The sequence below is a fragment of the Colias croceus genome, chromosome 23 (genome assembly GCF_905220415.1).
Source record: "Colias croceus chromosome 23, ilColCroc2.1".
NCBI classification, from domain to species: Eukaryota; Metazoa; Arthropoda; class Insecta; order Lepidoptera; family Pieridae; genus Colias; species Colias croceus.
In genome coordinates, this window is record NC_059559.1 from 6,351,978 (window position 1) to 6,368,458 (window position 16,481).

Here is a 16,481-nt window from a genome sequence, read left to right on the forward strand (position 1 = left end):
TTTTTTTTAATCTACGTATCAATTAAATTATCAAAATATAACTTTTGTAAATTGACCACGACTATGTGACCCCCCCCTAGCACTAACCTCTTAAAACCTAGACCTAAAAGAAATGAGTAAGAAAGTATTTCATGCTAATTTCGAGTTCTTTTAGGTTAAAATAAAACTCAGGATTTGTTTTTTTAATATTATTATTATTAGAACATTAAAAAAAATGGGTACACATATGTGCACTTCGGGATTTAAGGACCACAGTTTTTGGTAGTATGATAACTTTCAAAGCAGTTATTTTTCAATATGCATAAAAACATTTGACACTTTACGCACATGGTGCGGCACCGTGAAGAACAAAAGGGATGTCTGCATTTAGATGCGAACTTAGATTCCACATAACGAGGCAGGTGCCCCACATTGTCTAGCCTAACTTCTGGTATCGGTTGTGATACAACCAACCGGTGTTTCTTTGCTGGAGGTCCAATGCAGACTTCTCCTCTCTCAGTAGGACTGGGACTTTGTACATCTGTACATCGGTGTACTCTGAATCACCTCTTCCGTATGTTCTTCAGATGGCCTCTCGTCTTCGACTTCGTTAGATTCCTCCGGCCGCTGAAGATCTCGAAGGTCTTCTGGAGGCAAATACTCATCGTCGTCATCATCATCAGAAAAATCAAAATCGCTATCATTCAATAATTTCTCTATTTCTTCGTCATTCATCGCCATGCTGAAATCTCCTACAATAAAAAAATATATGTATTAGATACTGAGGTACACATATGTGTAACAAAACAACATCGAGGCAATATTAGTACAAGAAAACAAAAAAACTGGTACTTACTTTTACACACTTTGCTCCAGATATTTGACAATAGAAAGACACCACTATTTCGTTAAAATCTACGTAATTTTATTTTTAAACGATTTTACAATAAAAAAAGCAGGAACGGTTGAAAAAAAAATCTATCTGTCAAATTCAAACGAATAATTTTTAAGTTTATTGATTCCGTATACGCCATCTGTGACTTTTATTTGAACCTCCTTGCTTAAAGAAAGACGTTTTAGTTTAAAAAATGTCAATAGATGTCGTTATTACATCTTTTTTCCCCAACAAATGCAGACCTGCACGTATGTGTACCTATGGTCTTAAGAGGCTAAAGCTGGATCCGCCCTTGCTGCGCGGAAAGCTACTATATTGTAAACAGGAAAATTAGATGTTTTATTTTAATTGTTGTTTAACGTATAACACAAATACTACGTGACCGATTTTAAATCTAGGTTTTCTTCAGTAAGCTACATAATTTCTATGTAATAATCTTAGTAATAATGCTATATTTTTCACGTATATAACCGGGCAACTTAATAAAACTGTGCTTATATAAATAAGCATAATAATATAATATGTGAGTGTAATAATTAATTTGATTCAACGATATAGGTGACGTAGAAGATATTATCGTCCATCACGATAGGTTTGACCTCGCGTGACTTGACATTTGTAGTGCGGGAGACAGTTGCAAATATACCATGTATATCATGTACTTATTATAGAAAGAGTGGAGTTGAGCAATAATTTTAATTTAATATTAAAGTTACCAATGTAGGCGATAAGTGGGAATGAAACATTTCATTGTAATTAGCGTCTAAAATGAATCATGTTTTGACCCTATTCGTTAGATTTTGGAAACGTTAAATATGAGGACAATCGCTGAAAAAGGACATCGACTTTTTTGTTTTTCTCTCCTTTATCCTAATCCACGTGAAGATTCAAACAAAAAATTATTAAAATCCTCTGATCTCTTATTGTGTAAATTTATCATCTGTCACTACCTACATAGTATAAAACAAAGTCGCCATAAATCCCTTTGTATGTTTAAATCTTTAAAACTACGCAACGGATTTTGATGCGGTTTTTTTTAATAGATAGAGTGATTCAAGAACATTAGTATATTATAATTTATTTGGTTTTAGACATAGCGCGCGAAGCCGCGGGCGGTTAGCTAGTAACTTATAAGTAATGTAACTAACACAACTTTGTTTTATATCTATAGTCAGAAACAATAAATATTATTAATTATTATATAAAAAAATAACTACATACCTAAATATTAAATACGCACAAGCACTTTTTTTAACTTCCAATTATCTCCATATTTATAATTAAATGCATTTTAATTAACCGGAGTGCTTTTGAGAGCACGCGGCAGCTCTGACAGCATTTTTTTAAATATTTTAATGAATTCACTAGTTGCAGTTGAGAATATGAAGAATTTTTCGTTTTGAAATGTTTGGGCGGGAAAATGTTGTGCCAATCAAACTCAAACTCAAACTCAAACATTTATTTATTCAATTAGATTTCTTCGAGAAGCACTTTTGAAACGTCAATACATATTTTTAACATTTACCACCGATTCGGAAAGCAGTATCTATGGAGAAGAATCGGCAAGAAACTCCATAGTTGCTCTTTTAAATCATTTGAGTATTACAATTTAATTTTACAAAATATGTAAGTAACTGTACGTATATATCATAATATGCCAAAGAACTGTCCTGTGGTTTTTACGCGACAACCCTCCATGGGTTTTTATCTTCCATATATTCCTTAATGCTGTAATAGGCTCTCTGAACTAATACGTTTTTTACATAATTTTTAAATTTAGCACTACTAAACTCTTTAATACTATGAGGAATTCTGTTGTAAAAAAGTATACCTTGGCCCATAAATGAATTTTTAACTTTAGCTAACCGGTAAAATGGCATTTCAATTTTATTTCGGTTCCTTGTGCCATAACGGTGTCTATCTCCTACTCTTGTGTGTAAGTCTGCGTTTTTGTGTACATATAAAATATTATTAAATATATACTGTGATGGTACTGTGAGGATACCAGTATTCTTAAAGAGATCTCTTAGTGAGTCCCTAGCACGTAAATTATATAATATAGAGCGTATGGCTCTTTTCTGTAATATAAATATAGTTTCTATATCTGCAGCCCTGCCCCATAGCAGAATTCCATAGGACATAATGCTATGAAAGTAGCTAAAATAAACCAATCTAACCGTGTCTTCATCGTGTCAATCTAACCAATGATGGTGTTACCAACATGTTTTTTTAGGCCGGTTGCAGAGCTTCACCGACCATCAGTGCGTACGTCAGTCGCGCTTGTCATAATATGTATGGAAATACGCGTGCGTATGGTCGGTCTAGCTATGAACGGTTTTATGAATTTCCATACATATGACAAGTATGACGTACGCACTGATGGTCGGTGAAGCTCTGCAACCGGCCTTAGTGTTCCGTACCGAAGCGGTAAAACGGGACCCTATTACTGAGACTTCGTTGTCTATCTGTATGGGCTGCTGAGTTGATATGATATGATATCCCATACACTCCTTTATTTGATAAGTTGATAGATTGATAGTTTGATAGGATGATGTAAAACCAGATATAGCTTTTGATCACTACTTTATTGTTGATTGATAATCTAAACTAATGATGATATAAATGATTAATGATATTTGATAGTTGATGATATTAATTGATAGTTGATAATGATATTGATAGTTGATACATACACCCCGAGCGCTTTACACGAGCCGCGAGCGCAGACTGACTGGGTGACGATGTTCTTGTCACCGTAATGAAATAGGATCGTGTAAAGCGCTGAGTCAGGATGTACGGCTAGCCCGTACATGCTCCCAGGCCAAAAAGATGATATTGATGATAATATGATAATGATCTAAAACTAAACAAGGTGATAAACAATAAGAACTTATATCTAATGATGGTGATATAACAATATATTATGATCTTAAATGCTAAACACAGGGGAATACTATACATTGAAAATTGATAGAGTGTTAACTGGGGAAGTGGACCGATCACACTTTTTGCTCTTTGCACTTTCACTATCACTTTTCACTAACACTTGATGCTGCAATGGCGAGCCCTTAGCTCGCGCCACCGGCCCCAGCGGCCGCTGAAGGGGCGAGCCTCTGGCTCGCACCGACGACACCGGCGACTGCTGAAGTGGCGAGCCTCTAGCTCGCGCGGGAGACCCCTGCTGCTGTTGTTGAGACGGTGAGCCCTGTGCTCGCCGCCTTGCCCGCCAGAATAAGATGCCACCGATCACCAGCATAGTGACCATGGCGAGATAAATCATCGCATAGTGATGAATATCGTGATATGATATACCATCGATGTCTGGATCAATATTTTTGATGTTGTTAATTTGCTCTTCAATCTTGATAATATTTGATGTGATATTATTTGTACTCTCATCGGCTGGCAGGTCCGTTAATGATAAATTTATTAAATTATTGATAGGTGATATTAATGAAGTGTTCATATCAGGTGTTATTTGTAATATATTGTTCTTCTTTCTATAAGTTTGAATATAAAATTCAGATGATTTTATCAAACAATTTTGATCAATTGATATGATTCCGGTGTTATTTAATTGGATGGCCATAAGTTTTCGTTCACATAATATCTTGTACTGGCAACTGTTGCAGCAAAAATAAAAGTATTTATTGGGATTGTTAATTGATACTAAAATATTCTTGCATTTATTCACAACAGTTAGACAGCTGTTGGAGTTTTCTGCTTTCTTACATAAATCTTTTTCGTTATTAAAATGATAAATAGGCTTGTTAATGCGACACAACATTGTATCTATGTTTTGATTCTCACAAACATGTAATTCGATCTCTGATAGCATTATGAATGAGTCTTTCTTGATATTTAGCGCCAGGTATTCGTTAATAGGTACTACACTGATCATATTTTTTCCAAATTGTTTTGGTATAGCAATGACCTTGAGTAAATCATATGTATCTCTAGTAACTAGAGGTATTGATATTTCAAATATAAGGAACTTTTTTGATAGTCTAGCTTTGATCTTTAGCAATTTATAAATACTTGATGGATTCGTGGGGTCAGTGGGTAATGATAAATCTTTTGATAATTGGGATGATATTATGTTCAACTCTTCCTGCAGTTGCTTGGGGGTTAAAAAGTGTATGTTGTATTTCCCATTAAATATATCTGTAATAGTTTCTAATAGATAACCTTGAATGCTTTTTAGTTTAATTAAAATATTATTAACGATTAGCGCTGTCATCGTAAACTCGCTGATATAGGTGTTGTTTTGCATCTCCGACTGCAATACGCCTATTGCAATGTCGATTTCATTTAACTTTTTGGTAACGGTTTTATGATGATTTTGCATAACTGATTCAATTCTTTTGATAAGATTAAATTCCGCTTCTACAATGGAAGTTTGATTTTTCCATAAACTAGCCATGTGTCGCTGATTTACTTTAATTAATTCGATATCTTTCTCGTACTGTTCGGCAAAGTTACTATCGAGTATCCCAAACAACTGATTAGCGACGTAACCTACACCGTTGATAAGGCCGCGCCGTCTGCGCGCGTGCCCGTCCAGACGCTGATCTAGCAACAATCTATTGTAATGTTGTAGCTCGGAGTACTCGTGATTTAATTGATACATGACACCTTCGCAATGTGAATGTTGTTTTATCTTAACACAGATGGTTTCTAAGTATTCTAAATACTTGCGAGACGCCATGTCGCCATGCCAATACGGGTTCATGTCGTAGTAAACAATGAGTCTCCAGTCATCTGCTATTAAATGCATTTTTGCAATGTCGTCGAAAACTAAACTAGTATTATTTTGTAGCGGAGTGATAGTATATGAGGCGGTTGTGTTTGTAAATAATGTCATAAAAAATAGAAGAATTGTTGTTGCGACGGTTGCAAAATTGTATTTTTGATTTGTCCTTCTCGTGGTTGTATGATTGTTTGATACTGTTTCTTCTTGATGGACGGGTAAAATTGATAATTTTATGATAGGTCTTTTGATATATCCATTTTTAGTTTTTAATGTGACCACACGCACGTAGCCATCACTACCAGGATGCAACTCCACCACTCGCCCTAGAGGCCATTTTCCTGCGGGAAGATTGCTGTCATGAATGATTACAATGTCATTTAATTTGATATTATCTTTTGATTGTCTCCACTTGCTTCTCGTTGATAAATTTGTTAAATATTCATGTTGCCACCTCTTCCATATGTCTTGAAATATTTTTTGTGCTAAATGTAATCTTGTTCGTAGATCTCTTTCTGTTTCAAATATTGATAGTACTGGACCGCTAGCTAGGAAATGTGATGGTGTCAAATAATCGAGCTCCTCTGAGTCTTCTGTTAAAGCACAAAGTGGCCTTGAATTTAAGCAAGCCTCCAGCTGAGCTAGTATTGTACTATATTCCTCGTATGTTAATCGTTGCTCGCCAACCACCCTCTTAAGGTGAAATTTGAGACTTTAGACGGCTGCTTCACTAAGACCGCTCGCTGAAGGCCAAGATGGGGCATTAAAATGCCATGTTATACCCATATCCGCCACCTCTGATTGAAATTGTGTGTTAAATATTTTGAGTATTTCATCGTATTCTTGTTGTAATATTTTATTTGCTCCTATAAAATTAGTGCCGTTATCACTGTAGATGTGACCAGGCTTACCCCTGCGAGCTGACATTCTACGCAGGGCTGATATAAAACTTGCACTTGATAAATCTGATACCAGTTCCAGGTGTACAGCCTTGGTGGCCATACAAGTAAATACTGCAATGTAACCTTTTGTTGTCTTGATACCTCTTCCAGCGTTTGATTTGATAAATACATGACCTGTATAGTCGACTCCCACATTGTAGAAGGGTCTTGATGGGTTTACTCTAGCCGCTGGTAAATCTCCCATAATTTGATGATGCTTGCTGGGATTATGCCTCCTACATTTGATACACTGCCGTACTATCTTTTTAACAGCCCTATAGCCACCCATAATCCAATACTTCTGCCTTAAATATGATGATGTTAGCCTAGCACCTCCATGATAAGTAGATTGGTGTGCTTCATTAATTAATAATTCCGAGAGACGACTGTTATTCGGTATGATGATAGGATTTTTCATGTCAGGGTCAAGGTAAGCATGTCGCAGTCTTCCTCCTACTCTGATGATTTGTTGTTGATCGATATAAGGATTTAACTCACACAATTTACTTTTCTTATGTATATTATTACCACTTCTTAAATCTGATATTTCCTTTTCAAATGATAACTGTTGAATATTTCTGATAATAAGCAATGTTGCATGTTTCAATTCCTCCACTGATAAATAACTTTGATATTTCTTCTTGTTGTTGGTGAATCTACACATCCATGCAACAATTCGCACAGCCTTACGGAATGTGCTGTGTTTTGATAATATATCTATTATGATAGAATTATTTTGATGATTTGTTACCGTGGCGGTAACTTGTTTTGATACTTTCAACTCTTGATCTGTTGAATATGTGACCTTTTTTGTTTTATCACTAAATGTTGATAGCCACTTGGGGCCTTGCCACCACAAAGAATGATCCTTCAATTGTGATGCTGATAAACCTCGACTTGCACAGTCGGCAGGATTTTCTTCTGATTTGACATACCTCCAACAATCTGGAGGCATGACCTTTGTTATTTGCTGCACTCTGTTTGCCACGAACGTTTTCCATCTTGCTGCATTCCCTTGTAACCAACCTAAAACTACTGTACTGTCAGCCCATCCATACATTTTGATATCATTACATTTAAGGCATTCCTTAACCTTATTCATTAATTTTGATAAAAGTAATGCTCCACTCAGTTCTAATCTAGGCAATGTAACGACCTTGCTAGTCGGCACAAGTCTCGTTTTTCCAACCAATAATGTTATATTATGTGAATCTTCACCTTTATTTACACGGCAATATATAACACATGCATAAGCTTTCATAGACGAGTCACAGAACCCATGTAACTCAATACTATCGCAATTACGGGTGTGAATCCAGCGTGGTAATTTTATATCTTTGATCATGCTAATATCATTTCTAACTTTGATCCATTCCTTATATATTTCTTCTGGTATTTGATCATCCCATTCTATATGCGCCGCCCACACTTGTTGAAAAATAATTTTTAATTTTGTTGATAACGGTGATAGCCATCCGATAGGGTCGAATAACTTTGATATATCTGATAAAAGCATTCTTTTTGTTATTTTTGATGATTTCAAGGGTTCTAGTTGCGAATGAAATGTAAAAATATCTTCTTCGGGATTCCACCCTAATCCTAAAGTTTTTGTTGTTTCTGATTGTTTAAAATTAAAATCACTAGAATTGTTATTGGATTCTTTTATATTTTGTGATAATTCCGTAGTATTTGATTTCCACTTACGTAAGTTAAAGCCACTTGATTGCAATAACTTAATTAAATTGCTTTGTAATCTCTTAGCTTCCTCTATGGAATGACAACCGTGTATGACGTCATCCATATAAAATGAGTTCTCTAAGACTTCGATTGCGGAGCTATGTAAATAATTATTTCTCTCATCACTAGCCAGCTGTTTTAAGGTCATCATAGCTAGGAATGGAGCTGCTTTCGTACCATAAGTAACCGTCGTGAGTTGATATTCACGAATAGGGTCCGAATTAGAGTCCCGCCATACTATTTTTAATAAGTTCTGATCGTCTGGGTGTAGCCAAATTTGGCGAAACATTTTTTCTATGTCCGCAGTAAAAGCAAATTGATATTGTCTCCATTTAATGATTAAAGACTGTAAATCTTGCTGAAGATTCGGGCCTGTTTTCATAAGGTCATTCAAACTATATCCTGATGAAGTTTTACATGATGCATTGAATACAACTCGAAATTTCGAATTTACGTCGCTATCTGTGCGCACGCAATGATGAGTATTGAAACACTCCGGCTTAGACGTATTAGAAGCCGGTATCATATGACCCATTGAATGATAATCTTGCATAAATAATTTATATTGTGTATGTATGTTATTGTTTTTGATAAATCTCTTTTCTAACGATTTAAATTGTGCTACAGCCTTGAATTTTGATTCACCTAATTTTTCCGAAAAATTGTTGTGCATTGGAAGACGAACCTCGTAACGGCCGTCTTCTCGCCTTGTTGTTGTATTTTTGTAGTAGTTGATACATTGCTGATCTTCGGTTGATAATTGCGACTCCTCAATGATATCCTCGATTTCCCAAAATTTTTGAATTTCTTCCAAATTATTGATGACGACGTTACATTGTAAAGTTTTCACGCTACCTATCAAAATCCAACCTAGCTGTGTGTTTTGTGCTATAGGCATATTATTGTTACCTTTACAAATCCCTTCCATAACAATTAATGAATAAATGTCTGCCCCCAATAGCAAGTCCACGGGGCGACTTACATTGAAGTCAGGATCGGCTAATTTGATATTATTGATATACGGCCAACTTGGCTTCGAAAAAGTGCTATTAGGCAGGTTATTAACTAGGTTTTTCATGATGTATGCTTCCGTTTCAAATTGAAAATTATTATTGATTGATGCACATGTGATTGATATGACTCCTTTGCAATTGCTCTCCTTGATACCTATACCTGATATTACACCACGACATTGTTGTCGAGGTTGTCCTAAAATTTGAGCGGCATGTTCTGTGATAAGTGAGGTTTGAGAACCTTGATCAATTAAAGCACGCATTTTGATAAATGATCCATCTTTTGCTTTCACTTTTAATATGGCTGTCGCTAAGAGAATCTCTGATATGTCACGTTGCAACGAAACGTGTGAATTACTTTGCACCTGCGGCGACTCATGTTTCAGAAACTGTTTGCTTGCTGTTTTCGAAGAACTGGGATTTAATATCTCATACGCCTCGTGTAAAATGGTGTTATGCTTCTCATGGCATTTCACACATCTTTTTTCAGAAAAACATGGCTTACCATGATGTGAATAAAGACAATTTTTGCACACACCTAATCTTGTAACTGTGCAGCGTCTTGTAGGTGGTGTCATATTCAAAAACTTATTGCAGTAAAATAGACAATGCTCGTTGGTTTTACAGAGTTCGCATTTATAATGTTTCTGCGAACTAATATCTGCCTGTTTGCTATTTTGGTGGGAAATAAACGAACTTGTGGGAAAAGATTGCTTGTTGTAATTTTTGTTTAACTTATAAATTGGTTGATATGAATTCTTGATCTCAGGTTTCTTTTTTAATGATTCTAATGATGTAAATTTATTCTCCAAAAATGTTAAAAACTCATTTAATGTTGCTAATTCTCGAGGCTGTTTTAAGGCATTGATATATGCGTTATGCGTCTCGGAGTCCAATTTCTGGGCGATTAAATGTACGATTAATGGATCCCACGATCCTACGTCGACACCTAAGTTTTTGATAGCGTTGATAGTTTCTATGGTCGTATCATGTATCCGTTTGATATGATTTAGTGATGTTTGCTGAGCGACAGGTATATTTAATAAAATATCAATATGCGAACGGAAAATTAATGACTTGTTATTATAGCGATTATTGAGTATATCCCAGCATATTAAATAATTATCCGAGGTTATTGGTAAATGCTGAATGAGCCTTTCCGCTTCTCCTCTAACTTTTGTTTTCAAGAACTGCATTTTTTGCGCCGATGATAATGATGGATTTTCATGAATTGTTTCTTTAAATACATCTTTAAAAGAGCACCACTGATGATAATTACCACTAAATACTGGTATTTCTATATGTGGTGTGGATTGTTCTCTGTGTGATATAGACCATAATTTTTTGTTAAGCGATTTGATGATATTGTTATATTTCTGTTCGTATGATATAAAGGTATTCTCGTATTCCGAGTTTCTACCCCCAAGCTCACTGTCCAACTCCCAATGAAGAGAGTCTATTAGAGACCAGCGCGACTGTATCGATTTTAACAAATGATCAAATTCCCACTTTTCGTTAATATCATCTAAAATGATATTGGATATGGTATGATCAAAGGCTTTAAAGTAACTTATTTGTCTCCGAATCATTTCGTCCATTTTGCTACTAATTTTTTGATCAGTTAGTACCTTAGAAGATGATTGAGAGGCGAAATCTTCGGCGTTAGACATGATAAATATATATATTTAAAGACTCACTGCTTGATACTGATACTTCCTTGATTCAATCCTCACTTGTGAACACTAGCACAACACTGATCACACACACAATTTGTCCACACGCGAGGTCCAAAGCTACGAAGGACCAAAAAGAGAGATCCTTATGATGATTAAATGATGATTTTTTCTCTCGAAGGACCAAAAAGAGAGATGTATGGGCTGCTGAGTTGATATGATATGATATCCCATACACTCCTTTATTTGATAAGTTGATAGATTGATAGTTTGATAGGATGATGTAAAACCAGATATAGCTTTTGATCACTACTTTATTGTTGATTGATAATCTAAACTAATGATGATATAAATGATTAATGATATTTGATAGTTGATGATATTAATTGATAGTTGATAATGATATTGATAGTTGATATAGCGCATACACCCCGAGCGCTTTACACGAGCCGCGAGCGCAGACTGACTGGGTGACGATGTTCTTGTCACCGTAATGAAATAGGATCGTGTAAAGCGCTGAGTCAGGATGTACGGCTAGCCCGTACACTATCTGTCTGTCTATCTCCAGGCTTTATCTCATAAACCATGATAGCTAGAAAGCTGAAATTTTCACAAATGATGTATTTCCGTTGCCGCTATAATAACAAATATTAGACATTAAAAAAAAATAGATATTAAGGTCGGTACGGAGACCTTCATGCGCGAGTCGGACTCGCACTTGGCCGGTTTTTTTTCCTCATGGCAAGATGTCCTATCCTACTTGCCAGTGTCAATTATAAAAAAAAATAAAATGCCTTGTTTTTTCCTTTCTAGACAGATTTGATTCAAACTGTGACAATACATTAATTATTAATTTATCTGTAGCTTAAGCGTGTTTTTTTAACGAAATTAATTTAACGCAGATTATTATTATGTACTTTTAAACTGGATTGTAGGTATGCTTAAATCTTATAAACTACCGAACGGATTTTGATGCGGTTTTTTTTAATACATAGAGTGATTCAATAGAAAGGTTTTAGTGTATAATTTATTAGGTTTGAGACAAAGCGGGCGAAGCCGAGGGCGGTAAGCTAGTTAGAGAATCAGTTTATTTTTTTTTACGTTTTCTTCAAAGAATTCTTTCTTACGTTTAAGGCGTTAACATTTCTATCTTATATTCCTCAAAGATTTTAAACCTCAGTTAAATCTTTATATATTTTTAAGTTTTCTCAAGATTTTTATTTTTTGCACGTAAATCTCTCCGTTTTTTAGTTTCCAACATTTTCCCACTTGACTTTGCAACGTGTGAACGTTATGTAACATCACACGAGATCTCTAGAGATTGCAGTTTTAAAATATCTTGGTTTATTTTTATTTTTACTTGCTATTTCACATCATATTTTTTTTACAAAAATATCTGTACAAAAATTAAAAAAAAGATTTGTGGCACTCGGGGACTGCCGCGGTAAAGCTATTGCATAGCATGCCTTCAAGCCACACCTCCGCCCATCCCCGTGGGGAGCGTGAGGTTTTTTCGTTACGGAATTTCTGGATTCGGTCCCCGCGCTCAAGGCCCGCGATAGAAGCTATGCAATAGCTTAAAAAATGTAACAATTTCTATATGGGAATCATGGTAGTTGACATTTTTATTATAGTTATGAATTTAATCCTTTTTCGCGGGTTGAATCGGAGCGGAAACAAAAAAGTATATTCAGGAATATTCGAAATTATATCAAAAATAGAAAATCTAAACTTTAAACAATATATCATCATCACTACATAGTATAAAGCAAAGTCGCTTTCGCCTTTCTCTGTCCCTAATCCCTAAGTCCCTTTGTATGCTTAAATCTTTAAAACTACGCAACGGATTTTGATGCGGTTTGTTTTAATAGATAGCGTGATTCAAGAGGAAGGTTTTAGTATATAATTTATTAGGTTTTAGACAAAGCGGGCGAAGCCGCGGGCAATAAGCTAGTATGTGTATAATTCTGAGACAAGGTAATATTGTGGCCTTCAAGCAAAGATTTGTAGATTGCAGACAAAAAACGTTTTCTAGTTATCTTAAAGTTTAAACCAACATAGCGTTTTATTAATACATACGATTAGGTACTAGAATTTCCTGCTACTAGTATAGTCCAGTAAAAAAAATAAACACAAACCATAGATTAAAGTCATAACAGTTCAAAAACAATCTAGCCAAGATGAAAGATTCACGTTTAAAAGCTGACGCGGTGAAAATGTAAACAAATGTATGATTGCTTCCATTCACTCTATGAGCCGTTAGAATGTCTATGGTTCTTGAAAACGTTTTGAATTTCGAACGGAGAGGTTTTTGAAAATAGAATTTGAAGTTACAGTGAGCTAAATATTTGTTTTTATAAAAAGAATGTGATACATTAATAATTGTTTTATTTAGTTGTTTTTAAATGAAGTATGTAGGTAGGTACACCTTTTTTCGAGAATAAAATGTTTATATTTATTTTATTCGTAGATTACGAATGTTTTATTCATACCCAGATGTTCTAATGTATCGGAAGTATATGACAATGCCAAAACTATTTGTATTTATATACAAGCTTTGCCAAACATAATATTTATTATTAGCTGTTTTCTACGACTTCGCACACGTGGAGATAACTTCCTCATTTTTGAACATATTTAATTTAAATTAAAATAAATATTTCTAGAGTACATAACATACTCCTTGTTTTATTCTTTATTGAATGAAAATTATGTTTCTTCTGATTTTGTTTTCTTATTTTTAAATAGCTGCACACCGCGGTTTCACCCGCGCCTGAATCAGTACAAAAAATACTAAGTTACTGCTTATAACAACAGCTATCTGTCAGAGAAAGTCCTGTCAAGATCGGTCCAGCCGTTCCTGAGATTAGCCGGAACAATGAGACAGACAAACAAAAATGTTAAAAATTATTATTTTGGTTACATGAACAATGTTACATACATCCATATGCATTTAGTAAAAATTGGATAATAAGGCACTCCAGAGTCCAGTCTCCAATCACTACATAGTATAAAACAAAGTCGCTTTCTCTGTCCCTATGGCCCTTTGTATGCTTAAATCTTTAAAACTACGCAACGGATTTTGATGCGGTTTTTTTTAATAGATAGAGTTATTCAAGAGGAAGATTTAAGTAAATAATTTATTGGGTTTGGGAAAAAGTGGGCGAAGCCGCGGGCGGTAAGCTAGTTTTATATAAACTATAGATTAATTACTTAGTAGATAATTTTTACATTATCCCATAATAACGGAAACCATATGTATTCTAGTCTCGATAGTACACGTAACATTGTTTACAAAAGTTCATAATACCATAAACAAGATGAAATATTAGTGATAGTGTTTTCGACTGAATTTTATTTACTACCATCACTTACTACTCGTCGTAAAGATGCAATAAAAGAGAGCATGTTTTACGTATGAAGACAGATTTATGCAGTTAATATATATTTATACAAGGTTTCCGCCCGCGCCTTCGCCCGCGCAGTCAAAGAAAAACCCGCATAGTTACCGTTCTCGTGGGATTTCTGGGTTTGCGTCATTTTCCCGGGATTAAAAGTAGCCTATGTCCTTTCTCGGGTATCAAAATATCTCCATACCAAATTTCATGAAAATTGGTTCAGTAGTTTAGGCGTGATTGAGTAACAGACAGTCAGAGTTAGGTACTTTCGCATTTATAATATTAGTATGGATTGTAAACTTCCACATTGCAAGAAACTAAAATAGAGAAAACGATGTTTTTTTTCCTATCTATGCTAATATTATAATGCTGAAAAGTTTGTTTGTTTGAACGCGATAATCTCAGTAACTATTGGTCCACTTTGAAAAATTATTTTAGTGTCGGTGTTATAATATAGATAGCCTATTTATCGAGAAAGGCTATAATAGGTATCACGTCACGCTAAGACCAATAGAAGCGGAGCAATGCGCATAAAACCGAGAGGTCAACAAGTATAAAATATAAATATATTACAGCAGTTAGACGCTTCATTAAAAAATAACTTCTATTAAAATAATGAAACACATTTGACATTGCAATCCTAATAATATCAAATTGAAATTAAAATCAAAAATATCAATTTAACCCTTGTTATTTTTAGCGAAAAATTGTATAATGGGTTGAACCAGGTTGAACATACCAATAAAACCACAGATACATTATGTTCTGTGATATCATGCTTTATCAACATGGCGTCCCTTCCCGCCAAAATGCAATGTGACAGATTCAATTAGGCGAAGAAAAATGGCGACTGGCGAGTCGTTTTCATTATAATTTGTATCGTTTTACTGTTTCTTTGTGATTGTGAGAGTAAATTAATATTTTTACTGTTTTATTATTCAACTTTTTTGACATGACCAACAGAAGTAGGTACACAGCTACTTCTTTTCAAAAAGCAGCTTTTTATTTGATAGCTTCTGTACCAGTTGTCAGACAAAATAATTATTAAAAACTGTTCACCCAATCGAAAGGACAAATACAGTTGAGTCAGTCGAAATTGACCTCTCCCAACTTTTATTAAATCGGTTTATTAACAAACTAGCTTTCCACCCGCGGCTTCGCCCGCGTTTTCAAAGGAAACCCGCATAGTTCCCGTTCCCGTCGGATTCCCGATATAAAACCTATCCTATAGGTTACCCAAGTTACCCTCTATATGCTTGCTAAATTTCATTGTAATCAGTTCAGTAGTATTTGCGTGAAAGAGTAACAAACACATACACATCCTCACAAACTTTCGCATTTATAATATTAACTTAGGATATTTTCTACTTTTACATGATTCCTTCGACTGAACCTGCATACTGAAGGTAGCAACAATATAAACTCAGAGATTGCAAAGATGTTAACCATGTTGATATTATATCGAATGCACGTAAGAACAGAATGTTTTATGAGCAACAGTAGAACAAATAATAAGTTTGCTCCGAGAATGTACTTAGATGCATTGCAATCGTTCGGAAACATACTTCAAGGAAAAGAAGATATATTATTTACCTACTATTCTTTTAGCCGGATAAAGAGCTAGATGTGGAAAATAATGGTATTCCAAAACGAGGATGTCATCCGAACATTTGCTTTGAATACAAAATGTATGGTGCGTAAATAAAATTTGTGTGTATGTTTTTAATCACGAATACGTGTTTCTTTAAATTCAGCCTGGTAAAATATTTAATATCTTAAAAAAATGTTTATCTAGTAACAACTTAATTGAGAAAGCGGAACACAGAAATTTTGTTAGTTTTTAGCCGACTTCATAAAAAGGAGAAGTTCTCAATTCCACCGTATATATTTTTATTTCTGCGTCCAATCCATACTAATATTATAAATGCGAAAGTAACTCTGTCTGTCTGTCTGTTACTCAATCACGCTTAAACTACTGAACCAATTTGCATGAAATTTGGTATGGAGATATTTTGATACCCGAGAAAGGACATAGGCTACCTTTTATTGCGAAATATGTACCACGGGCGAAGCCGGGGCGGACCGCTAGTATCCA

General features: G+C 34.9%; 2 protein-coding genes across 3 annotated transcripts in view; both read right to left on the minus strand.

The window, feature by feature from the left end:
* The window catches only part of LOC123702370 (Kv channel-interacting protein 1), a 98,487-nt gene that overhangs the window by 59,133 nt on the left and 22,873 nt on the right, over window positions 1-16,481 (minus strand). The gene's annotated exons all lie outside the window — the stretch shown is intronic.
* On the minus strand, window positions 6,339-8,591 carry LOC123702247. Its single transcript, XM_045649940.1, has one exon. The coding sequence runs from the start codon at window positions 8,589-8,591 to the stop codon at window positions 6,339-6,341; it is 2,253 nt and encodes a 750-aa protein (XP_045505896.1).